The sequence below is a fragment of the Mesoplodon bidens genome (genome assembly GCF_964165515.1).
Source record: "Mesoplodon bidens genome assembly, chromosome: 6".
NCBI lineage: Eukaryota > Metazoa > Chordata > Mammalia > Artiodactyla > Ziphiidae > Mesoplodon > Mesoplodon bidens.
This window is the reverse complement of record NC_138162.1, coordinates 7,878,378-7,891,472: the sequence shown is the minus strand read 5'-3', so window position 1 is coordinate 7,891,472 and position 13,095 is coordinate 7,878,378. Positions and strand designations below refer to the sequence as shown.

General features: G+C 58.9%; 1 protein-coding gene across 2 annotated transcripts in view; it reads right to left on the bottom strand.

Moving 5' to 3' along the window:
- Positions 1–13,095, bottom strand: part of EEIG1 (estrogen-induced osteoclastogenesis regulator 1) — a 37,391-nt gene that overhangs the window by 22,750 nt on the left and 1,546 nt on the right. The window contains exon 2 of one of the 2 annotated variants that reach the window (XM_081236580.1): positions 1,407–1,571. The exons of the other annotated variant lie outside the window; for it this stretch is intronic. Within the exon in view, the coding sequence (XP_081092706.1) occupies positions 1,407–1,571 (165 nt within the window). The remainder of the gene's footprint in view (positions 1–1,406; positions 1,572–13,095) is intronic. 2 annotated transcript variants of the gene reach the window in all.

Sequence of the window (13,095 nt, the reverse complement as noted above, 5' to 3'; positions counted from 1 at the left end):
GGAAGGGCTCCAGCCTGCCCCACCCTCAGTCCCTCACCTCCTCCCCAGCAGCCTGGCTGCAAGTACTCGTCTGCACATCTGTCTGGTCGCCACCGTATACCCGGCACAGAGCTTGCCTGGCAGGGGGCAGCTCAATTGTGGCCACTATCTACGGACGGGGTTGGCGAGGCCTGGGAGGACAGAGCTGCTCAGACTCGGGTCAACACTGAAAACTCCTTGGCTTGTCACAAATGAAGATTCCCAGGCCCTGCCAGAACTAGACTCTGTTATGGCAGGGTTTCTCAACCTCGGCACTACTGACATTTTAAGCCATTCTGGTTCTTTTGGGGGGGGGGTGTCCTGTGCGTTACAGGATGTTTGGCAACATCCTGCCACAACTCCAGCTGTGACAACCAAAAGTGTCTCCAGATATTGTCAACTGTCCGGGGGCAAAGTCACCCCTGGTTGAGAACCACTGCTACAGGCCTTGGACTGGACTTTTGTTTTGTTTTGTTTTGTTTTGTTTTGCGGTACGTGGGCCTCTCACTGTCGTGGCCTCTCCCGTTGCGGAGCACAGGCTCCAGAAGCGCAGGCTCAGCGGCCATGGCTCACAGGCCCAGCCGCTCCGCGGCATGTGGAATCTTCCCGGACCGGGGCACAAACCCGTGTCCCCTGCATCGGCAGGCGGACTCTCAACCACTGCGCCACCAGGGAAGCCCTGGACTGGACTTTTTTTTTTTTTTTTTTTTTTTTTTGCGGTATGTGGGCCTCTCACTGCTGTGGCCTCTCCTGTTGCGGAGCACAGGCTCCGGACGCGCAGGCTCAGCGGCCATGGCTCACGGGCCCAGCCGCTCCGCGGCATATGGGATCCTCCCAGACCGGGGCACGAACCCGCATCCCCTGCATCGGCAGGCGGACTCTCAACCACTGCGCCACCAGGGAGGCCCCTGGACTGGACTTTTTAAACAAGCTCCCAGGTGATTCTGAGGCAGGAGCTGGGCACCTGGCTAAGCGAGGGCATATCTATGAGAACTGAGTGGGACCCCAGGGACTCCCAGCCCCACTGCCCTCCTGTGTTCCTGAAAGGGCTGGTCCCCAGATTCCTCCCCCTCTGCCCCCATGATGAGAGATAACCAGAGCAAGGCTCCATCGCATGAATCCCTCCCCGCTGGGCCGGCAGTCACAACAGCCAGCCTGCACCTCCTCAGCCACACCCACTCCGTGATCTCCCCGACCTTGGCCGGGTCCCTGGAACAGCGAGCAGTCACAGTGATGCAGTCACAGTGATGCAATCAAGGCTCCCGGCTGATGAAACCCAGCCCAGGCTGGGAAAGGCGAGAGTCTAATAAGGAAACAATTTAAATTGACAACATCTGCCTGTGCTTCCCTGAAGAGAAGAAAGTACAGCCGCCTGGGGAGGGGCCCACCCCAGGGACCAGGCAAGGCATCTGTCCAGGGGCTGCAGGGCGGTAGAGCCTCCATTCCAGTGACGTGGCCAACGTGGCCGCCCAGCAGCATCTGGCTCCTGCCAGGAATTCAAGGCTGCACGCAGGGGAAGCAGCTTGTTGCAGTTCTGACACAGCCAGCCCCTCCTCCCGTGACACGAGGCAGCAAGAAGTTCCTAGAAGTCAAGCCACTCAGGCCTGGTGGAGAGGCATCAGTGAGGAGTGAGGACTCTGGAGTCAGAGGCACCTGGGTTCCACTCCTGCTCTCACCAGCCCGGTAACCTGGAACTGCATCAAATAACCCAAAGTGGGCAGATGCTGGCTTCCCCATTTTACAGACACAGGCACGCTGCCTCCCTGGCTCTGCCTTCGCAGAGGTGCCTGGACCCAGAGGCAGGCTCTGCAGGCAGCTCGAGCTTCCCTATCACCCAGGCGAATGTGTGGGCATGCTATTCTCCACTGATGCACAGCCCAAGAGGAAAGCAGGCCATTGAAAGGAATCCGAAGTAAACTGCTGGCTTTGACCAAGTGCAGGTCCAAACCCAGGCACCTGGGCGAAGGTGCCCCCATCACCAAATGTGGCCCAGCCTGGCTCCTGTTTCCCGGGTACCCTTCTGTGTGCCAGGTGCTGCTCAAGCATGTACCCTCTGCAGACACGATCAGCACCCACTTCACAGATGAGCAAATGGACACTCAGGGAGTCCGCAGGTCACTCAAGAGGTGAGGGGTGAACTGCACCTCCAAGCCCTACCTCAGGAGCCCACCCCCCACCCCAGCCCTGCAGGACCGCTGGGAAGATGCTCTAAGATAGAAAAGCTGTTCTCAGGGGACAACAGCAGCCGTCAGTGTCCCTGCGCTTTGTGGGCTGATCCTTCACGAGTCTCAATACCAGGGAAGAGGCGGCCTTGAGACCAGTCTTGTCCTAAAGGAGGGGTGGTCATGAGGTCAAAGCGTACCGTCAGTGGGGCATGGCACTGGGCCAAACTCGTCAAGACCTGCTGGTGTTGGGCACGAAGCCTGGTCAATCCAGGGTCGAAGGGAGAGTGGGGAAATGTTCCTATGAAAGTCCATAATGTCAGCTTCCTGCCTCCTGAGCATTTCCCACTTATCGGGCACTGAACTGAGAGCTCTCCCTGCCTGACCTCCTGGAGTCCACACCCCAAGCCTGGGAGGTAGCTACCATCATCCCCATGTCGCAGGCAGGGAAACTGAGATTCAGAGCACAGAAGCCACCGACCCCAGGTCTGGCTGGGAGAGGGCCGTGATCTGATCTGAACCCATAGCTGTCTGACCTCAGAATCTTAAACTGGGCCCAGGCCCTAGAAATTCAAAGCAAGGAAATTCAAAGCCGCAGCTGGGCTATAGTAGCAACGTTCCCTCCTCCGTTCCAGAACCCACGACTGTAAAACACGGAGCTGTGGGGTTGGCTGTGCACAGGGAATTTCCCTTCCTGAGCCCCTGAGATCCCCAGCGGGACCACTCACTCACAAGACAAGGGTACAGGAGGCAGATAGGCTGGGGACCAAGGCCAGGATCTGCCACTCACTGGACACGACCTCTCTGGGCCTCAGTCACTGCCCTGCCCTGTCTCACGGGTTTGCTAAAAGGCCTAACGAGAGAACAGGGCCTGGCACATACCCAGAGGACACTCACACTGAAAGGGGGACATGGCCGCTACCATCGAAAGTAACTCTGAGACAGATGGTCCAGCAGGAAGCCAGGGCCCTGATGGAGGCCCCACTTCCCCACCCCAGGACCATGGATCAGGACATTTCCCCAGACCTTGAACCTGGCTGGGACGTCCTGGGAGGTGGACGGGCAGGTAGCCCAGGCGTGCTCAGGCCGCTCCTGGCTGACTCACGCCTGGGTGGTGTTTGAATCACCCAAGGAAGGGAAGAAACGGGAGGGAGGTATCCCCATCCCCGGAGCCCAGTTCCTTGAATAGCTGGACCCAAGTGAGTCACAGGGATGTCCCTGACCTCTGAGGCCCTACCCAACCCCATAGCCTTTTCTGATAGCACCCTCCCCACAAGGACTGCAGACAAATTACTTCCTCTTCTGGACATGGGTCTTATTCATGGTGAAAATGGAAGGAGGCGGCCATGTCCCAGAGCGCAGGGGTCCTGGAGGCAGGGCCTTTGTTTCACTCACTGCTGCTTCCCATGTCCTAAGGGTGGCACCTGGTACATGGGAGGTGCTCAGTAAGCCTCTGATGACTAAATTAGTGACATTCATGGCGCTGCTGCTCCCAATAAGGGCCACCCTAGACCTTCTTGCACTGATATTTCCACCTCCAGGAAAGGGGCCTCCAGCTGTGGTCAGGTCACGTTCTCCAGCACTCTGTAGTCACTGAGGGGTCAGAGGTCATCACCATCTCTGGATCTGCCCCCAGCTGTTCCCACTGCTCCACACCGCATTCCCCACAGCCCCTTGGGACTTCTGAGGTGACCGAGGAATAATCAGGGACCACTCAGCCAGAGTCACCTCTCCTCACAAAACCAGCACAGACTAAGACCTGCTTTGCTGGTCATCTTCAGCAGCTCTCTGAGATTCCAACCACAAGACAAAGGGCTCGGGGTCAGGTGGGACCAGGAGGCCCTGACTCACCAATCTCCACCTCCTCCCCAGACAGCTGATTCTCCTGCAGACTCATGGACTGACCCTGGGCTAATCGCTGCCCCTGCCATTCACTTAGTCCATACACATTAACTGAGCACTTACTACGAGCCAGGCCTGAGTGGGACACTGGGAAACAAACCTGGGCCTTGGTCTTGTCTGCATCCAAAAGGGGCATGGCCATTCTCACCCAGGTCCATGTTGATTCCTCGTTGGCCGACAGAAAACCCTTAGGAGGTGCTGGAGCCCTGGGTCAGGCCTTCTCCCGCATTCAGGGAGAGGACCCAGTCAAAGGTCCATCCCCAAAGACAGCGGTCAGGGCCAGAGCAGGCAGGAGTGGCTGATGCCTCCCCTCCCACACCGTGCTCAGCACTTCTTGGAGAGCTGATGTGTCTAATGGTCTCCCCTGGCTCATGGGCCCAAGGTCAGGGGCCATGGCTGTCTCGGCCAATGCTGGACCCAGTGCCCAGTGCAGGGCCAGGGCAGCAGCCTGGCTCGAATCACAAATGTTTGCTGAATGGGTGAAACACAGGAAGAGAGAAGAGAAACAATTAAGGGGAGAGCAGGAGGAAGGTGAACCTTTCCTTCCTGCTCCCACCCCTGGATCCTCTCCAATGACTGCCCTGCATTAATACCAACCACTGCCAGCCTTTCCTGAGCACTTACTCTGTGCCGGGGGCTATGCTGGGTACCTAACGGGGGCGTGGGGGAAGGGGGGTGGTAACCCACTTAATCCAAGCACCAAGAAGGAGCTTATCACCCCATTTCACAGAAGAGGAAAGCGAGGCTCAGAGAGATCCGGTGGTCTGGCAGCCTTGGGAGCCCGCCCTCCTTCTGAACCACCAAGCCCCACACCCAGCAGCCCCTGCCAGGGTTTGCAAGATGCAGAAGGAAAATCCCCAGCCAGAGAAGCCTGCTGGCAACTGCTGAGTTAAGGCTCATAAGTGATGCTTATTGGGTAGGGATGGTTCAGGCTGCCCTGCCAGAAAGACCCTGGAAAGACCTGAGGACCTCCTCCAGGGTCTCAGGTGCCCAGCACGACCAAAGGTGTGGGTGTCTCAAGGCCTTTCTCACACAGACACGTGCACACGTCAGTGCACGGCTGGCTGGCTCTCAGAGCAGTCCTGTGTAACCAGCCTCCTAGAAGCGGGACTTCACAGGTCCCAGAAGTCCCCTCCAGACATGACCGCCACCCCAGTAAAGACAACATCATCCTGACTCGTATCAGGATGGGGTTTTTTAATCAGAATGCTTTTGAACTTTATATAAACGGCACTGCACAGCATGCTCTTGTGTCTGGCTTCCTTCCCTTGAGGTTGTTTGCGACACTGTCCTTGTCGTGAGTAGCAATGGCTGCTGCGTAGCAGGCTCGAGTTTTGTTTTTAATCATTCCATGATGACAGAGGTGGGAAACGGCTCCGCTCAGCTGACAGCCACCTCCCCTCCTACAATGTGGAGTCCCAAGTGGTCAACCCCATGGCTGCCCTTGGGGGTTCTAAAATACAGCTCTGACTCTGATTCACACCCTTCTGTGGATCCCTGGTCAGAGAAGTCCAAGCCCCTCCCCGTGGCCTCCCCCACTCCGAGCCCCCAGGCCACTAGCTCTTCCCTGCTCAGCACTCCTGCCCTTGCCTCCCTCTGCCCTGTGCTGCTCTTCTCTCCCCTCTCCCCCAACCTATTCACCTACTACTGTCCCTGGGACGGAGCCCAGCATCCATTCCTGGGTGGGGCACTTCAGGGCAGGGCACTGTGGGGCGGGGCTGGAACCCCGGGAAGCTGCACGGGGCCCCACACACAGAAGGTGCTCAGGAACTTGTCCCTGAGGGACTGGGGGTCGGGGAGCCGCAGGTGTGCTGCCTCTGTGTATCTGCAGAGTCCAGCACTCGCTCAGAGGAAGTGGTGGGAAGTAAGGGCGCCTTGCGTGCAAAAAGGGCGCAGACTTTTGCCTTCCCCAGCGCCCTCCCCAGCACGTTTAGTCTGGTTTCGGGTGCCGGGCCCTGTGCAAACAGGTCGCCCTGATCTAGGGAGTCCTCCTGCCCCCACGTGGGCACCCGCACCCCATTTGATGGAGGAGCAAGCCCAGGCTGAGAGGACAAGGCTGTTGGCCATGGTCACAGAGCCAGTGAGTAGCTGCCGAGGTGCCTCCCGGGGCAGGCACCAGCCCCTGCCTGCTCCCCATCCCCCTAGGAGCATCCCCACTCCACACACAGGGTCCACCCGACACAACCCATCGGTGCGGCCAGCTGCCTCTCAATCGCAGCCTCTGAGCCCAAGGCAGTGCCCAGCTGCATGGTATGCAGGCGAGGGCTGCTCCTGACACGCGCTGATACCTCCCGCACGGGGGCGGGGAGGGGCTGGGCCCCAGCAGCTGGCGGTGACTGGCACTTGGTCCGGCACCAGCAGCGCCCACACTGGTTCAGGGCCAAGGGAGAAAAGTTCCAGCCCTGCGCCAGCGCCAACCCTCGGCAGGAGGCCCCAGGAGTAAGATGCAACAGAGGTCACTCCTGCCCACGGTCTGGGGCAGGAGCTAAGACGCATGGTCCACAGGGGTGTACAAGGCCAAAAGAGGCCAGGGAAGGCCTCCCAGAGGAGGTGGCTCTCGGGCTGAGCAGGAGTTCAGCCAGGTGAAGAAGCGGGGGAAGGGAGCTTGAGGACAAGGCAACTGCAGAAGCAAACAACTAGAAAAGTAAGGTGTGGTAAAAGTCAGAGAGCACCAGGGGCCTGCCACCCACCGAGGGCCCCTGGCTTCCTCCCCTGCTCCCCCGGCCGCCAGCAGAGTCTGCCCTCTGCCTCACGTGGGGGGCAGTCTTCTGCCTGCCAGAGTGGGTCCCAGAACTGGCTGTGCAGAGGTCCCCTTCCTGCAGGCAGAAGCCCCCTACACCCTAGTCCCGCCCCACCCCGGGAGCACTCCAGCTCTCACTGGCTGGCTTGGAGCCAAGCACCCCAAGACAGGGCAGGTTCAAGCCAACAGAGGCAAGAAAGTGCACAGGCCCCACTGGGGACCCTGAGCTCCAGCATGAGGCTCAGCTCCTTAGACACTAGGTGTGTTCCTCACCTGCTTCCCACCCCTCCGGAAGTAGCCTCTCCCACAGCACCCCTAGAATCATGAGACAGAGACAGCACCCCAGTCAGTCCTGGCCCACAGGGAAGTTCCAGCGGCCACAGCCACAGAAGGACAACTGAGGTGCGCCATCCAGCCCACCACCTTGACTCAGCCAGGGATGGAAGGATGGGCGGCGGCGCATCCAGTGCCTCCACCACATGCCAGGAGCCGAGCTGGACGTTTGACAGGCGTTATCTCACGTGGTCCTCCCCAGAACACTGCGAGGCAGACACTAGCAGCCCCTGAGGCTTAGAGACTGAGTCCCTTGCCCAAGGTCAAACAGGCGACAAGACGCAGAGGACGGGAATGTCCTCCCCAGGCCGGTGAAGGGCAAGCCACCAGCCTGACCAAATAGGCGGCATGTCCTCCTTCCTCCCAACTGCGGGCTGGCCACTCCCAGTTGACATCTGGGCAGACGGGGGTTGGGGGGGGTGGGGAGTTCCAGGCCTGCATTTGAGAGCCATTCCAAGCCCAGGCTACCAAAAGAAGCTCACAGCAGAGACCGAGGGTTTGCAACGAAAGTCCTAAGCAGACACCAAGGCCAGGCACAGGCTGGGCAGCTTCAGGCTTCACCAAGGCCACCAACAGCACAGTGTGACCTCGTGGAGAGCCAGAAGGCCCAAGGGTGATAGACCTCAGGTCACAGAGCACATTTGAGGCCCTGGGGGTGGGTCTGGTAGCCCCAGAACCCAAAGCACTTGCCAGGCCAAGTGGATAATGAAGAGAGACAGCCCTCGCCCTCGCCCCAAATTAGTTCCAGGTCTCGTTCTAAGCAAATCTGATGTCTCTCCCCTGCTCACACCTTTCCGTGGCTGTGTGATAAGATGAGGATAAATCTATATTGGTTGCCATGGGTGCTATACTGCTCCTCCCAGCGGCGGGCAAGTGACCGCAGGGTCACCACACAGCAGTCACCAGACTCCACACACGGAGCCCCCAGGCTTGCGAGGCCCGTGAGCAGACAGGCTAGCAGCTATCCGAGGTCCAGGCAGGGCTTTGCGAATGCAGGTCAGGACTTCCAGGTGCTGAACAAGCAGAGTTCAAGGGCACTCGGGGCCCTCCAACACACGGTGTGGTTGCTACTAAGAACCCTTGGCCAGAGTAGCTCCCAGAACAGAGATCAAAGTGAGGAACAGGCCTCGGGGAACAGCCTTGGCTCCACAGGGCCAGATCACCTTGGGTCAGGCCAGGCTGGCAGGCAGGTGGCAGGGGCTGCCAGGGTGGCACCTGCCAATGGTGTGGCCAGCTGGCGGCAAAGGCTGGCCTCAAGGAGCAGACACCAAGGCCACGCACAGCCTGACCCCGAGGGAGCCCGCAGCTGGCCTGGTGCCATAGCCTGGCTGCCATGGGTGGTCTCTGCAGCCTGCCAGCAAGACATCTCTCCACAAGCACCCGCCTCCTCAGGCCCCAGCTTGTGCACGGAAGGCCTTCCACTGGGGCCCTGGGGAGCGGGCTGGCCTGAGCAAATGAGGGAGGCAGACCACTGTCAGGGATCCAAGGGCATGCAGGGGGTCAGGAGGAGCCCAGAACAGGCAGCCCACAGAGGAGGCAGCGCAAAGCCCCTTGGGCCACTTGCTGCCACGTGACACCGTTGCTCCATCTTCTGATTTAAAAGATTTTTGTTTATGCTGTCAGAAACTCTTAGAGCACTGTATAGGGCAACAAAACCCCAGCCGCATTTGGCCACTGTGCACTCTCTGAACTTCCATCTTCCAGCACCTACTAAGTGCTGGGTGTGGTGCCAGGAACTTGAGGACAAGGAAACCCGCCTGCCGGCTCTACCTGCCCACCTTCTCTCCAGTGTGCCCACTCTTCTCCCTCTGCCTGCCACGGCCCAGCCAGGCCACAACTCCAACTGCCCTTACTGAGTACTGGTCAGGCACCCTGGCATCTTCTCCACCTGGCAGCCAAGAGCCAGCATCCTGATCAGCAAACCAGGCACACTGCCCCCCTGCCCCTCGGCTGGACCCCCAAAGCCAGCAACTGTCCAGCCCAGGTACCCCCATCTTCATCTACTGCAGCCAGCCCCGTGCTGCCCCTCTCCATACCCCAACCACGCCAGCCCCTTGCCTAGATCACTGACCAAGTGCCTTCCAGCTGGGGGCCTCTGCCTGACCTCTTCCCAAACTCATGGAGCCTATGCTTTCAGGATGGGGCACATCACTGTGATAGGGAGGGCTCTCCCTTCGGCCCCCAAGGCTCCCATGAAGGGTCCCTTCCTCAGGGAAGCCCTTCCTCTGTGATGCCCGCAGGCACACTGCCCCCACCCCATGGGGAGCTCCATGGGAGCAAGGCTGTCTGGTCCCGGTCACCTCTGAAAGCCCAGGACGACCAAGAGGGTGCTCGGTAAATGTGGAAAAGGGATCTGAGCCTGCCAGCCTCCTCCCCCTCCTCCTCCTGCCCCCTCCCCACTCGGTCTCCAGAGCTCCCGATCTGTGAAGGGAAGTGGATGCCCTGCCTGCCTTAGGGTCCCACTGCACCTCCACCTCCCTGCACCCTTGGGCCCAAGAGACAGAACTGTGTGTCCATCTCCACACGACCCTCCCTCCGCATTAAGAGGTGCATGAGAGCAGGCCTCGCAGGGCAGCAGATTCAAGTGGCAGCTGCAGCCTTTTCCAAGGAGGGAGGGAGAGGGCCTCGGGGAAGCAGAGGCCCAGCCAAGCCTGTGGTGTATGTGTGCAAAGACCTGGCCTCCCCAGGCCCGGGCACAGGGCCTCCAGCTGCAGAGCTGAGCTGTCCAAGGTCTTCTTCACGCCCCCCAACAAATCCCAGACATCTCTCGGAGGTGTCCCGTCCCGGCCTGCTCAAGGCCAGGCCCACAGAGAGAAGTCAGTACCTGTACTGTGAGCAGGCATGCCCTCTTTCAAAAGGCTACCCAAATAAAAACCCCACTGAAGAGATAGTTGAGAATTCAAAGCTGCCAAAAAGAAAGGACGGGTGGGAGCCTGCCCAAGTCACACAGTCTGCTTCTTAGACAGCCTGGCACCCAAGTGCAGAGCAGCAAGAGCCATCGGAGGGGCCCCTCTTCTCTTTCTGGCCCAGGCTGCCCCTTCATGCAAAGAGGGGTACTGCACAGGGGACAGAAGTCAGGGCCAACCAGAGCCCATCCGGCTGTGCCATTAGCTCCTCCTACGAAGTGACCCTGAACGAGTGACTTCCCTGCCCCCAGCCTCCGTTTCCCCATCCATTGGCCAGGGAGGTTTGCTCTGCCTGTCTCCTCCAGAGAGGACTCACCGTAAGGTAAATCAACGCCTCCCTCTCGCTCCCTCCCACCACCAGCCACGTGCATGGGGCAGGCCACAGGACCAGTGCCAGCTGGGCACAGAGACCTCTCAGGATGTCTGGGATTCCTCCTGCCTGAAAGACAGATTGGCTCAAGGCTGGAAGCCTGTGCCCAGCCTGCCCTAGGGAGACCACAGTCTGGTCCACTGCTTCCCAACTCACCAGACTTGGCTGGGACGCATCCCTCCTGGGACCCCTAGGAAAGCCTCCCAGATGCCATTTGGATGCGTCTGCTGGAAGGCCTCTAGGCAGAGACGTTGGCAAATGCCCATTGTGCCCCAGTGCCAGCCCGTGCCTGGCACCAAGTCCACAGCAGTGGACTTCAGCTCCACCCCCACCTGTGGCCCCGAGGCCCCTTTTCCTCAGATCTCACAGGATCTAGCCCAGTGCCTTGAAATGATCCAAATCTGGATTTCCCTGTACCACCCAACCCACTAAAAAGAACCTCCTTCAAAGGTCTGAGGACATGACATGAGGCTGTAGCTGCTTCAAGCCCTCCGCCACCAAGGCAAGGCAGGGCCTTGGAGCCGGACCTGCCCACATTTAAATCACAGCTCTGCTACTCTCTCGCTGAGTGACACGGGTCTATCACTTTAGGTCTCTTGACCCCAATTTCTTCATCAGCTCACGGGGTGGTTCAAGGACTCAGCTGATCATGCATTCGAGGTGCTCAGCAGGTCCCTGGCATCTAATAATGCACAATCAAAAGCAGCTTAAACCCTAATGATAAAATGGTTATTTTCCCAATTGCATTTCTAGCCAGATGACCTCTCCGGATGGCCGAGAGGATGAACAGACACAGCGTGTGCAAAAACGCTCAGCACGGCACCTGGCACGTAGCACTGAACGTGGTAGCTGTGAGGATTATGGCTCACAAGGCCTCAGAAAGATGAGGCTGGGGAACAGCGCAACGTACCACCTGTTCTACCTGCTCAAATTGGGTCAGGCTGGAGCTGTGTACCCAGCTGTTGCCATGGCACCCAACACACAGGGAAACACTCTAGCTAGGAGGGTGGCTGCTGCAGGAGTGGGGCCTCGGGCCTGCTTTGCTCAGACACCACCCACGCTGCCACCACCCCCACTCCCTGGGACATGTCGGGGGTCTCCGGGGTTACGGACAGCGTGCTAATAAACTGAGCAGGTCTCGTCACCCCTGGACCCTACCCCACCTCCAAAACAATAGGGCCTTGGCCCTCTGGAGAGGTGGACTGTGAGGAGGGGCTCCCAGGCTGCAGACCAGGGTGTGTGGGATGGGGGTGGAAGGGTAGGAACCCAGGAACCCCCATCTCCTGGGCAAAAGCCAAAGCAGCTCTAAAGCAGCCTCAAGTCCCAACGTGTCTGTTCCCTCCAGCCACACATGCCCAGCAGCAAACAGGTACCCAGAGCCCACTAAGTGCCCAGTTGTGTGGGGTTCAATGTCAGCTCTTCCCTCCTCATGCCACTCAGGTTTCATCCAGGATGAGGGCTGGGAAAGCCTGTTTAGGCAGGCTCAGCCGGGTTCAGGGAATCCATGGCCCCTTGCCAAGAGGGAAGAAGGGGAGAGGGAGGTGAAATCCAGACACTGTGGGCTGAGACCTGGAATTTTCCAGACTTTCCCGGATGAGGGGGCAGGTTTAGGGCAATTGAAAGGCGGACAGGTAGGGTGACAGTGGCCCCAGGGCCTGGGAAGCCAGCTGAGACCTCAGCCTGGGGCTGAATACTAATTCTTCAGTAGGATCCAAGACCCTGCCCCCAGCCCTCAGGTCAGATGTAGGCCCTCTGCTGACTCCACCTGGTCCCCCCAAGACCTAGGAGGGGCTGGGGCCTGGGCCCCTCTACCATAGTAACAACAGCTGCTGCAACAATCTGCCTGGTCAGACATGGTATATACAGTACCCATTCCCCATCACAACTCTAGGGGTGGGTATGACTTCTCCCATTTCACAGAAGAAGAAACTAAGGCTCAAAGGCAGAACAGGCTAAAAGCACATCCCGAGTTTGAATCTGGGCTCTGCTGTATTAACGCAGAGAAATCACTCCCTCTCTGAGCCTCTGAGCCACCTCTATAAAATGGGAATAACAATACTACAGGCCTCCCCCAACCTCCACTCCGCTCCATGGCAGAGTCAACAGGTTAAGTGAGAGGTGCTAGTGAAACAGGGAGCAAAGCACCAATAATTGCTGGTTCTTGGAATCAGAGAGGTTAGGTAACTTGCCCTAGGTCACCGGGCCACTCACTGGCTGACCACAGGCCCTAGCTCTGAGCACCACAGCCCTTTCCCAGAAAGGCTGGGCTACTCTGTGGGTGGCCACGGGATCACAGGCTTCCCAGGCAACGAGGACAGCCTCCCACCCCCACAGCAAAGGGCAGCCCTCGTCTGAATTCCTCAGATAAGCAGCTCCCAGCCTGAGCGGACCCAAGCGCACAGAAAAAGCACCCCACCCTGTCCCACACTGGAGATTCCTAAATCTGGGTTAGGCTGCATGTGTGCCTCCTTTCCCTCCTCCCAGCAGAACATTCGACCACCAGATTCATCCAACAGGTCTCCAAACAGGCCAAGTTCAGTTGACAACTGCCTCCTTCGAGGTCCCTGGCAAGCCACCTACTCCCTGTTTCTGGGCCTCAGTTTCTCCATCTGTAACAGGCACCCCATCTCAGAACTGTGAGGCAGCTCCAGCTAACTGGGCCCA